Source organism: Pungitius pungitius, chromosome 8, assembly GCF_949316345.1.
Source record: "Pungitius pungitius chromosome 8, fPunPun2.1, whole genome shotgun sequence".
Lineage (NCBI taxonomy): Eukaryota > Metazoa > Chordata > Actinopteri > Perciformes > Gasterosteidae > Pungitius > Pungitius pungitius.
The window spans coordinates 9,004,894-9,027,529 of NC_084907.1; the positions used below are offsets into that span (position 1 = coordinate 9,004,894).

General features: G+C 41.6%; 2 protein-coding genes across 7 annotated transcripts in view; both read right to left on the reverse strand.

Moving 5' to 3' along the window:
* Positions 1-2,861: 2,861 nt before the first annotated feature.
* fezf2 (FEZ family zinc finger 2) lies at positions 2,862-6,997 on the reverse strand. Its single transcript, XM_062564161.1, has 4 exons — positions 5,690-6,997; positions 5,175-5,309; positions 4,952-5,084; positions 2,862-3,577 (listed from the first exon to the last, which is right to left on the reverse strand). Exons 1-4 carry the CDS (start codon positions 6,449-6,451, stop codon positions 3,321-3,323), a joined length of 1,287 nt encoding a protein of 428 aa, XP_062420145.1. The 5' UTR covers positions 6,452-6,997; the 3' UTR covers positions 2,862-3,320.
* Positions 6,998-17,782: 10,785 nt separating this feature from the next.
* cadpsa (Ca2+-dependent activator protein for secretion a) overlaps positions 17,783-22,636 on the reverse strand; it is a 131,533-nt gene continuing 126,679 nt past the window's right edge. For all 6 annotated transcript variants that reach the window (XM_037490298.2, XM_062563812.1, XM_062563811.1 and 3 more), the window contains 2 exons: positions 20,885-20,989; positions 17,783-20,354 (listed from right to left, as the gene is read on the reverse strand). In XM_037490298.2, the coding sequence (XP_037346195.2) occupies positions 20,184-20,354; positions 20,885-20,989 (276 nt within the window). In that variant the 3' untranslated portion in view covers positions 17,783-20,183. The remainder of the gene's footprint in view (positions 20,355-20,884; positions 20,990-22,636) is intronic.

Genomic DNA, 22,636 nt, shown 5'->3' on the forward strand with positions numbered 1-22,636 from the left:
TTGCATAATAGCAGGGATGTTGTCATAAACATCCATCAAACAATCTACATACAATTGAAACCATTTTACATTGTAACACTGGTAAATGTAATAATGTAATAATCAAAGCCTTGGGAAGCATTACTGATTTTAATATTTCAAACTATCTAAATAAAATTATGAAAATATCTGTTTGTTTGAAAACAAGCCTTTTCATCACTTTACTGCATTGCATGGAACTGTAGCGCTTACAAATTATATTTATATGCATTATTTAGTGCTGTTTAATCTGTAAAGTGATCAATGGAAGTCACATGCTATCGGAATGGCCCACGCAGAGCCTGTAACAGATGTCTGTTGTCTGCAGGTTGTATGACACGACACCCCCCCCCCCCCCCCCCCCCTTCCTAAGGAGGACGCTTTAATTGGAATTTCGTGTGGGCTAAACTGAGAGGAAACTGATTTAAGTTAACATTTGGTAGACTTAATTGGTCTCTTTCTCTCCCTCCCACTCGACCGGGCCCTCACGGGCCGCTGCTGACGCTCCCGCTAATCTCTCATTTACAATCAATTCAATCGGCCAGACACAAAGTCCGCCTCTCTCTTTTCTTCCCTTCCTGTCTCAAACAAGCTCCTTTGTGGCCCGTAAATTGCCTGAATCCCCGGTGATCCCCCCGGTGGCGGGGAGAGCAAAAGAAAGATGTCCTCATGTTGTTGACGGCCGATTAGCGCGCGCTCCCTTCTGGCCATCGCGGTTAATCTCCCATCGCGTGGGCGCGCCTTAATTAAAGTTCCCGTTCGTCAATTAACGTGTTTGTGGATAGAGCGGCGGTTGCTCAGATAATAGTGGGGGCAGCTTGGAAAAAAGGGCAACCTTCTCGTGCGTGCACACGCGCATACATGGCTGCTGTTTTTTTCTTCTTCTGGTTCTCACACATCAAAAGTTGTGTGATGTAGATCACAGAGGCCCATACCTGTGGTTTAAACAGGCCAGGGACATGATAAAGGCCTGCAGCGTGCATTCTACACAGGTTCACGTTTGAAGCACATTCTGATTGCAATGATTATCTTTGGCCTCCATACAGGCCGTTTGTAAAGCTATTATACATTTATTGTCATTGTTTGGGCTGAATTTAAGTAGGACACTGCTGGTGTTTGACACACAAGCAGAGAGACAAAGGCCCTCAGCTGGAAGTAAACCTGGGACATTTAACAGTTAAATGAATATGTAACTCGTGGTGAATGCATACCTTTATTAAGACAACCATGTTAAACAACTTTTGTTAAAAGCAAAGAAGAAATCCAGTGAAAGTGTTGAATCTAAACAGGCTTGTTGCACCTTCGCCCCTGAATGTGTCCGTTCCACCGGGAGCCTTTGGGCAATCATTTAATCTGAAAGCTGTTGGAGCTACAACAATGTGCTGAGACCGCGAGGAGGACGAGCATTCATCTGGCATGATGAGCCCAGTTTCTCTAATTGGCTGTTAATAGAAAGAGCGCCATTTGGGACCACGGATCTGTCTCTCCATAGAATGTGTGCAGGGATAATATTGTTCCAGGAGTCGTGAGGAGAATAACGTGTGCTCTATTAACACGGAGGCCCAGATGAGGAGCTGCGGCCTGAGTCCTCCATTATCTCCCGGTCTGATGAGAGGCTCCGGATGCAGCAGAGGACTACACCGCCACTCCCCCCCCCAATCAATCCTCCCCCCGGTGTCGGGCTGCTTAATGTAATTCGCTTTCAAGGGCCCATGTTATCTGCGATCATTTGCGCCATTACGCGCGAGTCAAGTGTAAACGTTCCATTATTAAGATCGTGTCTGTCAATAAATGGTGAACCAAAGTGGCTGCAGAGCATACAGTCGAGTCAGACTGAGTCTATATGTGGCTTCCTAACAACACACAAAGTTTAGAACATGCCTGTATATAGTCACATATATACAGTATATTTATACAAATATATACTATATATATATATATATATATATATACATATATATATATATATATATATATATATATATACTATATATATATATATATATATATATATATATATATATATATATATATATAGTGTGTCCATATATATGTATTAGAAATGTCAGTATTTTTATTTATTAATGCTGTTTGGAATTTAGTAAAAAAAAGCACTGTAAATTATTATGAATATAATAATTATTAAAATCATTAAAACACATTTTTCGTTTGCTTGTGGGGGAATGAAAAACTAAATTAGTAAATTAATATAAATGCAATTATTACATTATATACAAAATATAGTATTTTCATGTTGAGTGAAAGTAGCTCTGCAATGACAGTAGAAACGACACCGTCCGTTTTATTTATTTCTTAGCATCTGGCCTCATGAAATATAAGATATATAAATCAAATGTCTTCATCAATGTAGCAGTTTTGATAAATGTCTGTGTTTTTTTGTCCTGGAAGAATAGCTGCGTGGCTAAATGCACTGAATAAAAACAGCTAATGTTTAATTAATGATGAATCATATGTTGAAAATATAAAATATGTATTTAAACTGCCATTAGATCATCTCTCTGGTGAAGATGGACTTGAGGTTTAAAACACAGCGAAAAAGTGATCAACAAGCAATAAAACTTATAACAAAAATTATAATCAAACAAACTGGGAAAAGAAGAGCTTACACATCGAGCATGTTAAAGTTATGCAGTTAATAGTTCCATTGACTTTTTAATCTTCATTATGTGTTTACGCTTTCTTTTTATGACATGTTCATGCTCTTATTTTCATTTCGGATAATGTTGTGTTCGTGAATGAGTTTTCTAAACTCTGGTGTTGCACCAGTCGACTGTAAGCCAAATATTTCTGAAAGTAACACAACAATCAAAGGACTCCATCGTTTTATTTTCAAATGCCTTAAAAAACAAACAGAAATGACGTGGCTCAGACATTCATTTTCATTATAAGATATAACTTATTTATTGACATGAACTCTTTTTTTGCGAAATACACAACGTGGCAATCCACATTTTAAATAACATGTTTTATTATTCTTTCCTTTTATTTAACCTATTATTTACAGTTCCATCGTGGTATCGGATGATCTGTCCCACGAATGTCCCCGTGGACAGCAGCACACCGTATCAGATCGGGAATGAGTGTGAAGTACGAAGGGTTTTGTACCACAGTTTCACAGGATCCAAAATTGTAAAGCATGACCACAGTTCCCTTTAAGTGTTTTTCCAAAGTCATTGGACGAGCAGCGCGGGAAAGCGGTTCCGCGCGGCCACAGAAGCGGCACGCCAGCAGTCTCTCAGGGGCCCCACAGTCCGTCCAGGAGGAAACTGGGTTGTGGGGCCTCAGCTCTGCGGCTCCCTCTTCCTGGAGGGCTCCGCGGGCGCCGTGAAGACGCTGTCGTGCAGCTTTCTGATGTGTTTCTTCAGGTCGAAGTTGCGGCAGAAACCCTTGCCACAGGTTGCGCACGTGAAGGGCTTCTTGTCGTTGTGCGTGTGCATGTGGAAGGTCAGGTTGTAGACCTGGTGGAAGGCCTTGTTGCAGATGGAGCACTTGTACTGCTTCTCCCCGCTGTGCGTCAGCTTGTGGTTCTTGTAGTTCCCTGCGAGATGAAGAAAAGCAGCTGTTTGATTCTGTTTTTTTACAGGACGCATCAAAGTGACCCTTTCAGCCGGGTCACAGTGTGAACAGCATCACACAAGTTTCTGTCACTTCCAGTGAAAACGACATTCCATAACACAACAGGCCTCGCGAGAAACAGAAGGATTAATAGAAGACGTCAGTGGAGTCCACGTTACATACCTACAGCAGCTGCGCAGCTAACAACACAGAAAACATCGATTATGAAGAGCTCATCAGTAAAATCATCCGGATTGGTTTACGTAAATTCCAGTTTGTAATGTAGTGTAATGAATTGATACAAATATTTCCTTCATCGGGGAAGAGGCCACTAGAAATAATCTCATCTATTTAGAGCAAAAATGCTATTTAATGCAAATATTTAAAAAAAATGTGAGGACACAAGAGCCCCCTCCCGCCGAGGTCCGCGGTCCATTGTGAAGTCCCAGATCTGTCCCTGCGCCCGGCCCGGCCCTTCATTAATCAGGCTTTGTGTGTCGGAAGTCAAGAAGTTGTCAAACTTTGTCAGAATCAAGCGCAGAAGAAAAAAGGGGCGATTCTCCGACTTGAGGTCTGGCAGCTGACCCAGAGCAAATGCTGCCGTCTTGGGAGAGAGCATTAGTCCGCGGAAAGTGACATGTCCTATTTCCACTGATCGCATCACGCTCGTCGGCCGGCCCGCAATCATTGCCCCTTCTAATTGCGCTCCCAGATAATAAGAGCGGCAGCATATGGCGCTGCTTCCAGCGCACACTAACCTCGTAGATTCCTTCACAACCACTTCGCAGAGTGGAAGTACAGGAATTGGTAGGAGAGAAAATTCAACAGGCCAAAACAAAGGCAGGGAAAATATTACAACATGTATTTTAAATAGATTAAAAACAGTATATATGATATATTTATCAATATATATAATTAAGAAAAAAATAATAGAACGACGAAGGGCGGCAAGCCTTCCTCCAACCTGAGGTAAACAATTGTAATATCATAATAATATTATACAACAATAGCATGAAGCGCAGAGCTCCTCCGTTTAACGTTTACTCTAACCACGGCGAGGATATTGTATATACGTCAAGATTGGAAAAATATCAAAAACAATCCCATCAGACGCAGTGTTTTTTTGTTTTGAAAATAAAATCAGAAGAAAAAAATACGTTTAAATTCCTGGCTTTTTATACACAGGCTTTGCATCAGAGACCATTGGAGAGGCAGAATATTTCACCCGCTTTAGGGACGAACTACAGACACTGAACAATACAAGGCCAATATAAAATAAAAAAGAACACGAAAATCTGCAGTGTTTGGATTTACAATTCTCATTGGAACATAAATATGGCGTCGGGTCGATAATTACCTTTCTGGTGGAAACCTTTCCCGCAGAACTCACAGACGAAAGGTTTGTAGCCTGCGTGGATCCGCACGTGAGTGTTGAGTGTGGAGCTCCTGTTAAACGCCTTCCCACACTGGTTGCATTTATGAGGCTTCTCCTGAACGGGGAAGACAAAAAAAAATTGTTAAGAAAACCAAAGCAACTGTCGGGTTTTTGAAAGGCGGTACGGGGCGGCTACGCGTTTCACCTGTGTGTGGATGATCTTGTGTCTGCACAGCGTGCTGGCCTGCCGGAACCCTTTCCCGCACACTTTGCACACGAAGGGCCGGGCCCCGGTGTGCACCGGCATGTGTCGGGTCAGATTGTAATGCGCGTTAAAAACCTGCGGACAACACAGAAAGACCAAAGATATGGATTTCTATAATTACGACCAAACATCAGCGCCTCACAAATACAAAACATCTGGAATTGAATTGAATCCTGTTGCTGCTGAATAATTAAAGTCAGATAATCTAATTTTAAAGAGTGTACATTAGTATTGTGTATTTTGGGCTTACTCCGTTTCCTAATTTAAAATGCAATATATATATTTAAATAATACAATTGCATTATTATCACTATAAAACAATATACTATAGTTATTTAATCGATAGTAACACGAACAATATACAGACCCACTGTGCTTTGGAGTTGTTAATTCCTTTTCATAACGAATCAACACCTACATGTTACACACGGAAAAAGAGCATAAAAACACGCTACCTTTCCACACACTTCACACGTGAAGTTTTTGGGCTTCGCGTCTGCTGCGCCGGTGCAGCTGCTGCTCGCTTTATTGTGCGTCTTTACGCCGTTCTTCTCGGCACTCAGGCCGTGGTTTTCCTTCACTATCTGGTCCAGCTGCCCCGGCAGATGTTCCTTGTGAGGGTACTGCGGTGTGGGCAGTTTCTCGGACCCGACCGTTGCAAGTTTGGCGTTCTCCAGAAGTAAAAGTCTGTGGTGCGCCGACAGAGAGGCCTGGGCCTGCTGGTTGGAGAACCAGTGGCCGGCCAACAGCTCCGACTGCTGGTACGCAGAGTCCAGGTAGTTGAGATAGTAGAGCGAGCCGCCGGTGGGCACGGCCACGGCCTGGTGGATGACCTGCGGTTTCACCACCCGGCTTCCCGACGACAGCGGCGGCTGCTTCAAGCCCGACTCCGCTTTGGCGCACATGCCGCAGTTAACTTTGCACGGTGCGGATGCGGAGCCGCAAAAAGTCCCCCTGAAACTGGCTCTCCACAGCTCCGAGTAGTTCATCAGCGCCTTGGCCTGCAGGTCGTAGCTGAAGGGCTGCAGCGGGAACATGCAGGGGATCGGGGAGCAGAGCCCCAGCATCTTCTTCCCATCGGAGCGCTCCTCCGCGCCCCGCTTCGGCTCCGTGCTCTTGGACATGATCCGGTCTATGGAGAAGGCGAGTGTCTTGGGAGCCGCGGACGGTCCGGTCCTGCCGGACATCACCGTCTCCAAGGAAGCAGAACTTGCCATCTTTTGGTTGTCGATTCAGTAATTTCTTTGTTGTTTTTTTAAAGTTCGCAGAACTTGGTGTGAGCAACTCCCAGCGCGCTGCGACTCGCTCCTCCCGCTGCCCGCGTCTTTTCACTCTCCTGAGCTCCCGGCAGAAAAGACAGGAGGACACATCAGTTTAATAAGCACCTTGCTGTCACAGTGTCACGTATTTGCATTCAAATGGCCACCCCCGCACCCCCTCCTTCCTCCCGTCCAGCGCAACAATAGCATCCAGTAGTGATGGATTAATGCTCATTAACTAGTGCACACAACATTAACAGGACATTACAGAGCTCGTTAGGGAGAAAAAGAGGAAGAGGAGGAACAAGTTGTAGTCGGAGATGCCGGCGAATGCGGGAGAACGGCGTTCACCTCTTTAACGGTCAGAGGGGCAGATGGGTGTGGAGAAACCAGCAGACAGCTCTCTGTCACATGTTGGCAGCGCCCGCCCCTTAGCGCGGATCACTGTCCCCCGACATTAGTGGGCACCCGAGCTCCGAACTGGGTGACAGGGAGACGCGTCCATCAACCTGAAACACAAAAATGAGCCGTTCTCTCTGGAGAGGGGGGGGGGGGGTATTATCATCACAATGGTGTTTTCATCGTTAAACACGCATTTCAAACGTTGATCAAGTCCCCAGCCCTCATTCACACTGTCATTTTTTTCACTTTGGGAAATTATTTCAGGGGTAAAAAATCCTAAGGCTAATCCTCTGAGATGGGATCTCTGCTTTTCCACGCCGGCTTATATACTTACTTACTATTTGTATAAAATTCGAGGACGTCAAATTTCCACCTGTTTAAGAGCAGAGACTCCCTTTGGATCCCATTAACGTTGTTCCTCGGTCCCTCTATTGAAAAGAAGCAATTTTCCAGAGCGATTCAAGGCTCAACTCAGCGCAAAGAGGGGAAAAGGAAAAACACAAGCTCTTTCACTGTCAGCCACTAAAGCACCGCGTGAACCTGGTTTTGTGTGTGTGCTTTTTTCTGAAATAGGGGGACGGATTAAAGAGGGAGAGAGGAAAAAGAAAAGACTTAGCTTGGACTGAAAGGACAAATAAAAAGAGAGGCTTTTTCTTCCCCTCTAAAGACGTTTGCAGGAATCCACCGTGTTTGTGGGACATCCAACGAGCCGCAGCTTCACTTCTGTCGCCACGAGGGCGTGCATTTCCTTCAATTCATGTGTTCGCACTTCACCTGTGGGACTCGCATCGAGCTCTATGGGAATAAAGGGATGTATGAAGAAATGCACATAATGTGCATTTTCATCAAACAACTAAATAAAAACTCATTTAGGTTGTGCTCTTATTTTTTATGGTCAGTGTAGAAGTGGAACGTGGCTAGTACAGCATGGATGTGACACTTTAATAAAGCAACAGCCTTGTCATAATAATAAATGAATGTCTGCTAGGGTACGTGAGGCCCTAGGAATATATTTTGCCAGGTTGTGATGAATCTGCTCCGGCAGGACACTGGCTTTGTCTTTTCAGGGAGCTCTTTAATTGATCAGCTAGACCACCAGCGGACGCTTTGAATACGGACCTTCTGCATGGTTCTCTATTATTAACATCTTTCAAAGTCACGCGTCAGGCCTGTGATGGACTGGTGACTTTAAGTCAGATGATATAGGTTGGATGCACAGCATGGATATCTTCTAAATCAATTATCATTAATTTAAAGCCTCAAAACCCGCCATGATTAATATTTGAGATTTTTAGTAGTTTCTTGTTTGGTTTTCTAACTCCCATTTTCTGCACAAATTGTAATTCTGTGTCAATAAATGGCAATGCAATCTCTGTCTGCTAAATCTTTGTTTGTGTTATGTCACTCAAATGTTTTTTTTCATCACCTGTGCAAATGCTGCTATCTTTTAACATGTTAAAGTTTCCACCAGGATTGAAAATGAATGTGAGTCTGTTGATTTAATTCATGCTTCTGTTGTTTTTACTGGTTACAAATTTACAGCATCCAGTAAAAAGAGAAAGTAAATGTAACTTGAAACTCAGGTTTTGTGTTGGCGACACGTGTTTGCCTGCTCCACTGAGTAAATCTGCCTCCTCCTTTACACATGGTGGGTTTCCTGCCGTAGGTGGAGGACGATGATGATTCCCCTCCAGCCCTATAGACTCAGTAGTATACTTAGCCCAGCATGTTGCCGCCCTACAACACTAGTTTTTCGGTTAATAACCTTAAAAAACATCCATACTCTGTTTTGTTTTACACCTGCACCTCAGCATGGAAGGATTACTGCCTGTTGTCTTGGTGCCAATCATATGTAAATAGGGCAAAAATACTCTAATTTGAGTTTATTCAGGCACAATTGCAGGCTCATCCACACAATAAACATTGATCCTATTGCTGTCACCCAGGCCCCTCCATTCAGCTCTAACAGCAATTAGCTCAAGCATTGATTTAAGGGACTCTTGCTTCTTGCCTGCAGGCATGCAGCAGTCACAAATGCTGGCAGAATGTGGCAAAACCTTTCCCTCACAATGTAAGAATTTTTGTTTTCTCCTACAATCAATTATACAATAGCTATACAATCATTTGGTGCCAGTGGCAGATTTCATGACCATGTAGTTTGAATCTTCATTGAGTCATAGACTCAGTCACTATCAATTCTTTCAAAATTCTTCTCCTTTTCAGGGTGCCAGAGCGAAAATAAAGCATTTCATTTTTAAAACATTGTAATCAGCAGTTTTGTTTTTTTCTAAGAGGATGAAGAAAGCGGCTCTTATAGTGAAAATCCTTCAGTTAACCTAAACGATGCACACAGTTAAAGCCATTCTACAAACACTGTCTGTCCTTCGCTCACTCATTCAGGGTTCTTTACACAATGAGTGACCAACAGTTTATAATTTGAGCTCAGAATTCTGTCACATTTTTCTAAAAATTAAAAAACTGAGCTAAAGTATAGCTCGGCATTAACTCTAATCACTGTCCTTAGCCTGTAGATGCTGCTTTGCTTTGTAGGGTCCTGCCTCACACTTGGCAAAGATGGTACCCTGGGTCATATCACATTACATTTCCTGTGTTTTAAAGTCAAGCTCCTTGTTGGGAGTAACTGCTTGCGATCTGTTCTAATTCACTTACAAATATTGTCATTGATTTGAGAAGTTGGATTGCTGGACGTGTGTTTTTGCCGTCTGTAAGGTCAAACTGATGATAGGAGTCAGTGAGCAGCGTGTCGGCCCAGGGTCTGCTGTCTCTGTCATGCTTACTGCTGTCACTGTTTCCTCCTCACGGATCCACACATTCGGAGGTAGGGGCAGTCATCGTTTCACATGTCCGACTCCCCTCTGGGCTGAGGCACCGCTGCTGTCACTGTTTGGGTTTGTTTCCTGCTTCTTTTTGTAGTTACCTCGTTGGAATAGCTTCACTTCCTGCCCTGCCATGTTATTCCCTGTGATTGTCTCCCATGTCCCCGATTGTTTCAATAACCTGCACCATACCAGTTTAAACCATATGTGTCTCTCATCGGTTTATTGATTGTGTTTCCTATCTTGAGTTTTTGTTTGCCTGTAGGCAATTTTTGATTTGAACTTGAAATTTAAAGTATTTTTGTTTGTGAAAGTCTGCATTTGAGTCCTCTAGCCTCCTTGTGACCTTGGGGCTATTGCACACAAGTATAGTAAAGAAATCTAGGATAAGTGAAAAAGCGCAGCTTGACTTAGTGTGACCCGCTCATCGCGGCTTAGTCGGTTGCACGTTTGCTGAGCCGGGATGAGAAGGGGGTGCTAAGTTAATCCAGGTGTACATAGCTGGGATAAGTTCGCGTTCAAGGCTTTCTTAAGTAGACCACTGTATCGATCACAGATTCACTGATCCAGAAATGGAGAAGACGCATTTTTTTCACCCGCTGAGCAGCAACTAATTATGGAAACATATGATATGCAAAAAAGGGAATACGGCTACTGAAATTAAACAGAGAGAAAGGCCTGGCAGACAATCATGACCTGACTGAATGCTGAAGGGATTTAAAAATATCTACTTACTAGGAAAGTTGTACACTTGACACTTGACACAAATTGATTTTAATATGCTTTATTGGGTTGGTTTTATTGCTGTGTATATGCTAAATGCGCTGGTTTCACTGTAAAGTGTCCCTTGAGTGGCCTACCATGTAAAGCACAATCTGAATCAAATTTATTATTACTTATACTTTATACCTTAAGCGTAAGCAGAGCGAATTAATGTGGAAATTAACCATAAAGACTAGGCCTAAACTTTTTTGTAATCTATAATTCATGTTACCTGCAATCTTGCGGAAATCCTCTTCTGTGTTCAGGGAATGTAATAACGATATGTGCCAAGGACTTCAGTGCCAAACACACACTTCTGACAGTACGGCAAATAGTGCCTTTATTTACAGTTTCGGCATATAAACATGCCGTCTGCAAAAAAGCGCAGTGCCATACAGACCATCTGTGGGATGCTGAGAGCATCGCTTCGCGCTGTGGGTCGGATCTGTCCCGAAACACGCTCTCACGTCTGGAAGCATGTCTCAATATGAGTGCTTCTTCTTACAAACGTGCCTCAGAAATGGGCATCATGGTGCAGGAAGGAACACAGGTGAATGGGACTTTATTTAACGCCCTCAACTGGACCTCGCCCGTGACAGCAAAGCATTGTCGTTGTTTTGTCATAGTGCCATGTTGTAAAGTTATAAATAACAATTTGCTTTCCCCTCACTGGGCTCAGTTGAGAAATTGACCAACAAATGTCACACCTGTATGTCAAGTTGCGTTTTTGTCCTGTCTCCATGGTTGTTTTTTGACTTCCTGTTTTATTTTGGAAACTAACTCCCTCTCGTTTCAGGTCCCTTGCCTTTCCTCATGTGTCACCAGTCTGATGGTCTCCCCTGATTCTTGATTGTGTCCACCTGTTCCCACACATCCCTAATGTGTACTTATGTCTGCGTCGCCCCTTGTCCTGTGCCAGTGTGTCATGTCGTATTGCCCTGCATGCCAGCCTCACGTCACAAGTCCAGTCCGGTGGAGTTTGTCCTTTCATTTTTTGATCCTTCCTTTATTTCCTCGTTAGAGAGATTTTGAGTTTTTGCCTTTAGATTTTTGATCAATTCCCTTGTATCCTCCTTAAGAGCGATTTTGGGTTTTTGCATTTTGATTTTTGAAGAATAAAGAATTGTCAGCTGAACCCTCACTCTGCGTCCTCCTCCTCCTCAGCCACCACTTGCCTGGCAACAAAGTGTTTTCTGTGTTTATTCTCTTTAAACACAGTAAAGTAAAAACAAGTTTCCACACAATGTGTTTCAGGAGAACAGCCTACCAACAAAAACGTCTGGAGGGTGTACTTAATGTTGAGAACATGGAAATGACTTTTTAAGATAAAAGTTGTATTATTTAAAAAAAAAAAACCTTCTTTTGGTTTCAGTACCGTAATAGTGATATTTGAAATGAATACGTCTCCAGTCCCCGTCACCTTAAATACGTGATCCCTCAATAAGTGCGGCAGGCTTCTGTGCCACACTACTGCTGATGACATAACATGCTGATAATGTGCCCCACACATTTCAGCACAGGAAATCACAGACAGTTGTCCTCACACTTTCCAACCGTGGTGACAACTTTCACTGACGTTAAACCTTAGGAGATGAGACAGAACGTGTAACTAGGGAGAGAATTCTCCCACGGAGGGTGCTCATTTTATTTTGCTAGTGTTTCATTGGATTCACCTTAACGTTCAGGCACTGAGTGTTTTAGGGGGAAGTTGTGAAAAAATTTTGTGAGGTTGGATGTTATTCTACAGGTCTGTCTGATTATTATTCCTGCGGGCCCAATTTTGACTCTACAAAGACATTTTTCATTTGTTTGAATGGGGCCGATACTTCAAAAAAGGCTTATTCCGATTGACGTGAAACGTCCATTCATTTTTAAGTTCAATTTGGAAAACCAAATGAGTATAACGAGCAAAAATTAAAGCAAATCTTAGGATATCACACAAAAGGTTGAAAAAGGAGACTAAACCACAGCAGTGAGAGGTTTGACTCAAGGTTTATGAAGCAGAAATCGGGAATCAGGAACATTAATTGCCAGAATATGTTAGGGATACAAGGAATTTGACATAACATTGGACAGTGAGACAATGAGATAATAGACAACAAGACGAATAACAAAAACCTCACATGAACGTGTTACGGCCTCTCCAATGTGAGGGTGTGACTTGCCACATTTTAAAGAATCTGTTAAACCCACATATAAAGCGCTTTCATATCAAATCAAACATTGATTTCTTTAACTTAATACTTGTATCAACACCAGCAGCACAAGCTGTATGTGCTGATTTCATCAGCAGCACACATTGTCTGCACACTTCCTTCCTCTGTTCTGAAACAAAGTTTTGGGCGAGGAGTGCCAACAAAGAGGAAAACCTGGTGTGTCAAGGCGATGTGGCGTGTTGGTGCTGGGAACAGCAGAACTGACTGTTTGACTGGAGTCTTTTTGTCAGCCCGACCTTCCGTCCTGAAGCGCCATGGAGGTTTTTTTCAGCCTGTCATGTCTTCACCTGGTCTCCTGAACCCCCATTTCACCCACGCAGAGCTGCCATGTGGTCCGTCACAAAGTCAGGCCCCACCACACTCACACACCAACATCTTAGTTCATCGATTTTTTTGCACATTCATTCATCTAACTGTGCAGGGGTTACTTAAACACATTACAAGACTGAACTTAATTAGTTATATATTATTATTATATCATTAATTATAGCAATGATTAATCTTGAGATACACAGCATTCATAAAATATAACTCTACAGCTACAGACAATATGCATTAAAGATTAAGTATAATGAACAAAACACATTTGAATTTCAAACTAATTACTCAATCCAAATATTGCTAGTCCTGGTTCAAAGCGTTAAAGTGATAAACCTTGCAATACCAGGCAAGGTATCAATTAGCAGAGATCAATGGATGATGGAGAGGCTGCGGCTGCCAATTGTGGGCACCAACTGAAATATCCTGCTTAAGTAAAAACAATTGTTTTTTGCACTTGTGATCTATGCTGACCTCTTTGAGTTTGACACCATTTATCCTGTTGCAGAGACTAGAACATTTCATTGGTATTAAAGGAGTTTGTGTCTGTGAACGGTGATTTCTTGATGACCACCAATGTTGGTCACGCAGTTCCACAAGGTTCTGTGCTTGGACCAATTTTATTTACCCTATACTATATACTCCTCATTAGAAAACGCTGCAAAAACTTTCATTACTATGCACATTCTGAATTCAGAACTGAGAACAATCTAGTTACAAGGCTAGAGTAAAAAATAACTGCTACTCCATATCCTCAGCCTGCGCCTTGAGGAATATCAGTTTTAACATGACTTGGAGGAGTCGCTTCATTTCAGCTGACATATTCACCATTCGGCGGCCAGATTAGACTAAGACAAAATTGATCAATATTATTATCTGATAATAATGATTTTACCAATACAGCTTCAGATGACAGAGATCACTTTTAATCCTCTTATTTTTCTTGCACTCTTAGTTCTAACTTTTATTAAGTTATTTAGTAATTGTCCAGCTGTATCAATATCTTGGGGTCTATCTGGTAAAAAGAAAAATATAGTCTGTTTAAAGGCTCAGTCAAGACTGTTCATCTTAAGGAAGCTTAGATCTTTTGACATCCGCAGCGTTTTCTATCAATAGATCTTTTTTATGCTGTGCTCTGCTGGGGGGCGGCATTACTGATGATGATTGAAACAGGACCAATAAAACAAAATCAAAAAGGCTGGATCAGGGATTGGCCTAACCCCAGACTCACTAGACGTTACAGCTGAAAAGCAAAGGGCAAAAGACATGAAGCCCTAAGAGTCGTCTTTTTTGATGCCTTCAATGGCCTTCAAAGCTCATTCAGAGAGAGACTCACGATGCCTCAGTGTTCAACTGAACAACTAAGAAGGTATTTTGTTCCAGCAGCAGTTTGATTTATTAATGAATACCAATACCATTTTTTTATTTGTATGATGTCCATCGTGTTTTATATGGCATTGTTTGTTTTTATTTGTCCTTGGAAACTATTGCAATTAGTTTTTGTCTATTGTGGACTTTGTTTTCAGTATGACTTTTGGGTGGCAAATTGGGTGTCCTAGTTTACCCACTAGGGATTTATAAAGTTTTTCTAATATAATCTAATATTTTCATGGAATATATTTCTGATGGAAGCACAGAGAAGTAAAGCTGCAACTCTGCTTCCTGGTCTGAACTCTGGGTCATGGATGAGGTCCACTGAGAAACTGGGTTAGATTTCTTGTGAGATGGATGCCGTACCTCCTAATCAGACCACAAAAAGCCCACATTTTCTACTGGGCATCACCTTGACAACCAGCGGAGGAATGGTGTCATGCAGCTATACATGTCGTCACTGATTACGGTTGGCCAGAGCTCACAGATACATGCCTCCTACTTCCATTAAGTCTGAAGTGACCATAGTGTCAATGAAACTTAACAGTTCCCCTTGATTTCTTCTGATTTCTCATGGCAATTTAGCAAAACAGACATCTTGACATCAGCTTGTCAGATGTAATGTTTTTTGAAAAATAGGAGACCGTTAGGCCATTTGAGAATTTTCTGCCAGAAGGAATTTAGTTTGAATGTTTGTAACCCATTTGATTTATTTCTGCATCAGTGGTGGATCAAAGCAGTTTTATGTATACAGTTCTTACAGGTTAACATAGATGTGTGTGTGTGTGTGTGTGTGTGTGTGTGTGTGCATCCAACAGTCACTCAGCGAAGACATGCCTTACTGAGGAGTCCTTGGGCAGTAGTGACGGACAGAAGAAATCCTTGGAGCATTAGTGGAGGAAGCCAGCGTTTTACTGGCTCCATGCACTACTGCTGAACTCTGGAGGGGTTTAAAACAACAAAAATATGAATATTTTATATATTATGCATGCTTATGTTGTGGGAAAACATTGGAAAATATCCTTCCAAAAGAAATGTGTGAGATTAACTCCCAACCAACATCCATCTAATAATAACAGTGGCCTCAGCAGTCCCACTTTAAGACTGTGATATTGTTGATCCCATATGGGCTTACTGTACGTGACCATGAAACAGGACTAACAGTTCTGTGTAATATTCCTCTTGGAGGTAAACCCCAATCTGTCTTCATGTCTTGCCTGAACACTGAGTGAGATTGCTTTAAACTGTAAGCTTTTCAAGGAAAAGATCTAAAATTAATCAGCGGGCTTGTTGTCCCCTCCTAAGGCCCTATAAGAAGGTTTCGGTGCACAGGGAGTCAAAAATAAGAGGCTTGTGGCGCCGCTTTTATTAGATGGATCTGACATCTACCTGCCCCCTCAAATGGCGGGCAATTCTGACACTTCTGGAACGCAACGCAGCCATACGAAACGAAGCACATCTCTTGGCCTGTTCTGATGGTGGTTGCCTTAAAGGACAACGTGAAGCGCTTCTTAAATGAAATGCCTCTTTTACATGGAGCAATTCATTTGGCAGCTTGAATGTCTCCACATGGACTGATTCCCCCCTTCATCTTTTCATTTCCCCGTTGTCATCTTCCACACGTGTCATGTCGGAGACGGCTGGATGGACTCAATGTGTGGAAACGGCTTGTTCTCACATCCGTATCACTGCAGGACTCCTCATACCGCAGCAGCGGCCCGTCATTGCTGAAACTCGGGGCCAGTTCTCACTGTGATGGTCAGTTGGATATTCTTTTTATTTTCATACATTTATCATGTCCTATTTCCCCTCTTGATTGAGGCTTTAAAGGCGTAGCAGATCAGATCGTGCCGGCATAAATCTCCAGGCCCATTAATCCGTTGCGGTGTCGTCGCCCGCACAGAACTGCCCAATCATGTCTGGATATTCATGCGGATATTAAATGAACGAGACTCGGAGGCAGCTCACCGACTGCGCAGATTGGATGTTGAAAGAGCTGGGGTGCTTTGATTATTCTCCTATGCGTAGGATATGAGGGAATGGCCTCTGTGGAGACAGCATTTGAGGTCTTTGGCACATCACCTTCAATAGCACATTCTTTTGTTCCATTCTGCCTTTCCTTCTCCAGAAAGGTTGCCAGCCTTTATTTAGAGAAATGGCACTGAATGGCAGCTTAACAGGTCAGAGGCTTATAATAACCACACAGGTGTGGGGGAATCAATCTTTGGAATTTAACTTTGTTATACTATTTAAAGGAAAACTACATTTTATTGATATACAGTTATATATTTGGGATATTTCATTCCAACCTCTTAAACAACCTCTCCTGTCTGATGTTAAGCCATTACGTGAGGATTTGGGGTAAGTCTCGGAAATTAGTGAAGTGATGAGAGTTTCAAACGTAAAGCGGGTTTCAGTGCTTCTTTTACTTACAACTTGGATTAAAATGTTACGAGAAAAGCCTGCAAACTTCCAAAGATATCATATAACGACTGCGTTCTGTCTAACGACGTCTACTAGTGTTGCAGCTCTGCTGGGAACATACCACTGAGCAAACGTTTCACCAGTGAGCACTAAATGTGTGAAGTTGAAAAACTATTGCGACACAATGGTGCGAGTGACTCTGAGTAGAGGAAAGCAAATCGCAAAAAGGAACCAATCTCTCTTGTGTTCATCAACAGCAAAGATCAAAACATTAAGAGATAGAGAGAAAAATGATCACTAAATTCTAATCTAATTATCAAGTTAAATAATACAGTATCATGGGTTCATGGGTAACCGTATCTGATGTAGGAACAATAACCAGTAGTATAAGAGTGAAACATTTAGGCAATCAGCTCTATGAACTAAGCTTTTAATGCACAGGGCGTTTTCATCAAACCTTAGTAGCAGTTGGATTGACCTAATTTCTTTTTCTCTATTCTTCTGAGAAGGATTTGTTTCCCCCTTCTATGACATAATTAAAATATATCCCCTCTTCTTTTAATTCGGACTATATTATATCTTCCATTAATCCTCCTGACTTTAGTCTTAGTTTCCATCTTGGGGTCTTGATTTGATTTCTGATTTGATCTCGGGTAATATCAACTCTTAAGATGACTGATGCTTTAATCTACAGCATTAATCTGACTCCTTTCCTTAAGGAAACGCTTCTGTGGGGGACGGAAGGAGGTCACGGATTATCAATATGTATTTATTCTGGAGTCTGACACAGCCTGCTGGCTGAGGGGTTAGCTCTGACAGTATAGTTGAAACCAAATGTATTACCTCTCTGTAACAAACCCAAAGGCTTTTTTTGAACAAAGTTTTAAGCATTTTTCAGCTGATTTCATATTCAAACCATCCTCAACATCAAGAACGGATGAGCGGACACAGTCTTTGCACATTTGCCATTCCCCTTTATTTATCCTCTAAGGTAGAAACAAGATGAACCCAGCGGTAACAACAAATAACAATACCGGGGACGTGTAGTACCTGCACGACGGGCGACACACAGCTCAGGTGTACAGTATAGAAAACAGAGGAACAAAGCATGTGCACACTTCACCTCCCATAATCCATTAGAAAAATGTGGATTTGACTCGTCACACATCCTGGAGTGAAGTGCAGGGCACATAAAAGAACGTGGCAACAAAACTATTATTTAGTATACTAGTATTTGACTTCAATAGACAACAAACTGTTAATTGCCTTGCTAACTCATTTATCAAAGAAAATGAAGACAGCAGAATGTCAAAGGTTAGATCGATGTGAAAATCAAAGTACCAACATTTGCAGAAGCCTGTGTTTCCACTGAAAGATTCATATGCAACACTTTGACAAATATTGTTCAGTTAGTAACACCTTCTTGAGGATTCCTACAGCTTTCTCATTCTCTAATGGAAGAACTAGTGGAATTGTTAGCAGAGTAATATGTATCGTCAGAGCCGAAGCGTGATGCCTTAAGATTGTAACCTCATTGTTTCAAAAGCCTTGCTTCAAATTCACTGCACAAAATATAGCGAAACAAGATATTTTCACTTTTTGTATACCTTCACTTGATGTACTGTGCACAAATTCCCCTCATGAAAGTAATCTTGATGTACTTAGGGGTTATTATGAGCTTGTGAACTGATGTCTTTGTGTTACTTAATCAGACGTTAGTGTTTTTTTTAAATAAAGGGGGCAACCATATTCAGCAGACTATTCAAAAATATTTAATGGGAAATTTGCTGTGAGCATTATGCTCTCCATAAAATGCATTGTCGTTTTACTTTACTGACCTCACAGACTGGCAACTGAGTCTATTTACCTAAAACAATTTAGGTTAGTGTTAGTTGTGCCGGGCTGATAGACTGCACTACCTCAACACTGCATATGGTCTTTAAAGTAAATCAGTGGAGCAGATCGAGAGCAGTGACAAAGAGAGCCAAGTACGTTTCCCCTTTTTTCCAGACATACTGAACTTTGCTTCCATCATACCTGATCTTTAAATGTGTTGTGTTGTGTGTTGCTGTACCTTGTGGATAGGCCGATACAGACAGACGGCGTTTGCACCAAGATTTTCCTTTGACATTTACTTACGGTCCCACTGAAAGCAACCTGCCAATCTAGACTGCAGTCAAGAGACGACTACGACAAGACGGTTTGAAAAGAACCGTCATCAGACATTCTGTGGAATGCTTTTCTGGCTCTGCATTCTGCCTCCTTTGCTCTCCACACAGGCTGTTAACCTGCTACGACGGAAAGCAGAATACTTCCATTCTTCTGCATTAATCTGTTTATAGAGGATGAGCTACTGACAAACAATGCTTCACACATGCTACCACCTAGAACAATTTAGACAGCTTGAGAATAATTCAGAGTTTAAAGCTGACCGATGACCAATCCGTATGATCCCCTAGAAGTTTAAAAAAAATTCTATTTACTTTAGGCACTAATTAACTAGAATGACTCAATAGTCTACAATGCCTTGGATTCCATCTGCTGACCGACAGTTGTTTTGACTGTTAGAGAAACACGCCTGAGAACGTAAAAAAACCATTACTATCACGTCATATCACAGCACATCATTTTGAACATTCTGTTTAGCTTTTATGGTTTAGGCTCGATGCAAAAAAAGTAATATTAGACAATATTCAAACTTTTACAGCCAGTTACTTCACGTTGTTTAGCATAACACAAAGAAAGGTACCACGCTCAGTTGAGTTGAGAACTAAATAGTCACCCATATTGCTTGAGAACATTCCGTGGTAATTTTGGAATTATTAATAATGATATTATTTGTTGATATCTTAATTCTGTTGTTTGTAGCTCCATTGGGATCAACCACAAGGGGACTTCTGGAGTGAAATGTTCATCAGGCATTTGTTAGCTGGCTTAAAAACAACAACATCAACATCATTTCACTTTCACGAATTACAATTACATAATGTTTTTTCATGCCTTGAACAAATGGAATCCACATAGATGCATTCTCCTGCCTGTTTTTAACCTTTTAGTTCATCTAATTCATTTGGCAGGGTGTTCTCCTGTTACAATCTTCTGGACATTTGTGGATGTCTCAGTTAAAGGTGTGTGATTTGAATAGCATGAATTACAAGCCCTGTATATTGAAGTTAAGACACACAATGCATTTCATTCCTGAATCAATTCTGACAGAATGTGGAGTCATAACAGGAGTGAATAAGGGAAGGAGCAGATAATGGGTAAAGTTGAATGATCTCTTTTGACTCTCAGAAAGGCTGCATGGGTTTTCGGGCAGAGTACTGCTGCAAACGTTCTTGTAGTTTCAGGCTCTTTGATCTAGTCATCTTCATCTTCATCACTGTCCCTCATGGAAATGCCTTGCATCCCTCCTTTTCTCACTGAGGCTGTGGCTTCTTCCAACGTCAGCCGGTTTCTCACCGTCTCGTACATCTTACTGTTCAACGTAGAGTCCAAAACCCCTTGAAGGCGGAAGTCACGGTACTTTTTCTATAAGAGACAAACCAAACCGTTAAATGTGTCAATCAAAAATAGGTATTTTTTGTTAGACTCAACAAGACTTTTATGTATGATACATACATGCGTATGTGCGTTTTCCTACCAGTCCAGCACCTCATTTTTATTTCCACTTGATTCAGTCTTAAAAAAAATGTGTGTGTTTAGGTGTTAGTGTTTAATGTTTAGGTGTCAACCACAGGACAGGTGTCGGTGTGGGCAGCACAGTGGCTCTGTAGTTGGCTTTGAGTCTTACTTTTAGTATATGACACCTTCATGATAAAGAACAGTTGTGCAACCCTCTCTGTGCTTTAATGCAACTGACAAAAACCTCACACAGTGTACGAAAAGTAGAGATATATACATTGCAACAACAACAAGTACCCAATCAGTTAGGAAGCAGCAGTTAGATGTTGTAAAAATGTCAGTCAGCCATGTTAGTGATTATTGAGAATGTTAATGATTACACATTTTTGATGCATTTAGCTGAGTGGTAGCCAAAGGTAACAGACAGTCGTTCTCACCTTGACAACCCTGATGAGAATCTTGAGTTGATGCAGATGGAGCTGCAGGTCCATTCTGTCTGTCAGCCATGTTCCTACAAGGTTCATAGTACTGGTGTACCATTGCTGTAGAAACACAAGAACACAGTGTGTTCAGATTGTGAGTTTGCAAACAGTTTCTACTCGTTTTCCACGCGAGGATTTATCTGAGTCTGGAGCGTCGACCCTTAGGGAGATCCTGTCGGCAACAAGGCCTCTGCTAATGGGAATCCCATTAAATCAGGAGGTGTGTGATGATTTTGGCGCACAGCAGAATGTTCTGTCATGAGCACTCGTCAAAGTTTTCACATGAGCTACATTTCAGCTCACTGAAACCCTCAGGTTTCTTCCACTTTTCCTCCATCAAAGGTTTATTTTATTTTTGGGAAGCTTTACCTGTGCCAATGTGAGGGTTTTGGGGCGGAGGATGTCACATATGTACAGACTGAAAAGCCCTCTCAGGCAAATCTGTAATTGGCTATTTTTGGCTAATTAAAATAAGATGAATTGAGTGATAGATGACTTCTAAACCAAAACAACAACCACAACTGTCTATTTGTAGAGTGTTTTTCCTATTTTGTTGTGTTATCTCTAGTTACACTGTTTTTTTATGTGGTTGCGTTTTTCTAATTTATGGTTCTTTTAGACGAGGTACTGAGGTACTAAAGCCATGACTGGTCCTGCTACTTTTACAAAAGTCCCCCTGCTTTATTTAGACAAGCCCTCTAAACAGTATGCTCTGCAAGGCACAGCGAGCTCAGGGGACAGAACCATGCCGAAACAGAGCCGAGAGGGTACAGATGTTTCTCTATGGACCCTGACTGTTGCCTGACTAATTAATGGATAATGACGAGCGGATATGATACTAATAGAAGCCGACTGACTTTCAGCACTAAGGGTCAAAGCAGGGTGGGTGTGGGTGAAAGACTGTGAGGAGAAAAGAAGAGGGAGATTGTAGCAGTGTTTTAGGTCTGTGTTTGTGAGGCATGGGATGCTTAGGGCTTAGTTGTACAAGAATAATTGTATCCTTGAAAGTTTTTTATCATAATTAATCAATATGAGCTCCAATGTTCGTCAACTCTGACACATTTCAAAATCAAAAGCATATTCTGCTCATCAGTTACAAGATTTTAGATGAAGGAATGTTCAATTTATAACAGAATATTAAGCAGCCCATATCTGTGTTTGATACGTCCACTAAACAAAGCACGGACAAAGTACAGAGGCAATGAGAAAGTCACACAGCAGCCTTTCACTCAACCTGAATTAAGCTCGTAGTTCAGGATTGCAAAGTTGTGAATTTAGCATTAAATAAAAAACCTTAACTACTCATAAATCCTTCTGCTGATCATAAAATGTGCAATGTTATGAATGACAGTAAATCCGTAATGCCATTTTTATAACAACATTCATGCAAATGTATCTGTATTTAGTACAGTCAGTCAGTCAGTACACAGTTCCCTGATTACCTAAGGGTGTCAGAACTGCTGTGCTTGTATCCGACTGTGTGACAGTTATCCCACGGCATCAAGCCCAAAATCCTTCATCTTGATTCTAGTAAGTAAGTAAGTAACTAATAAGTCAGTGTGAACAGGGCCAGGACCGAAACTAGATCCCTATATAAAGTATTCTTTAGATAACATTACAATAGAGTCTCTGCTGTTCTACAGATGAACTTTTGGAACATCTCATTGTTGCATTGCGAAAATATTTTTGTCAAATTTTGAATTTTGA

What these genes read in the sequence shown, in the direction of transcription:
- fezf2 (XM_062564161.1), bottom strand. Translation starts at nt 6,451, where the DNA reads ATGGCAAGTTCTGCTTCCTTGGAGACGGTGATGTCCGGCAGGACCGGA. An exon ending in ACAAGATCATCCACACACAG is followed by an intron (nt 5,085 to 5,174) that starts GTGAAACGCGTA and finishes TTCCCCGTTCAG; the next exon opens with GAGAAGCCTCATAAATGCAA. An exon ending in GAAAGGTTTCCACCAGAAAG is followed by an intron (nt 3,578 to 4,951) that starts GTAATTATCGAC and finishes TTCATCTCGCAG; the next exon opens with GGAACTACAAGAACCACAAG.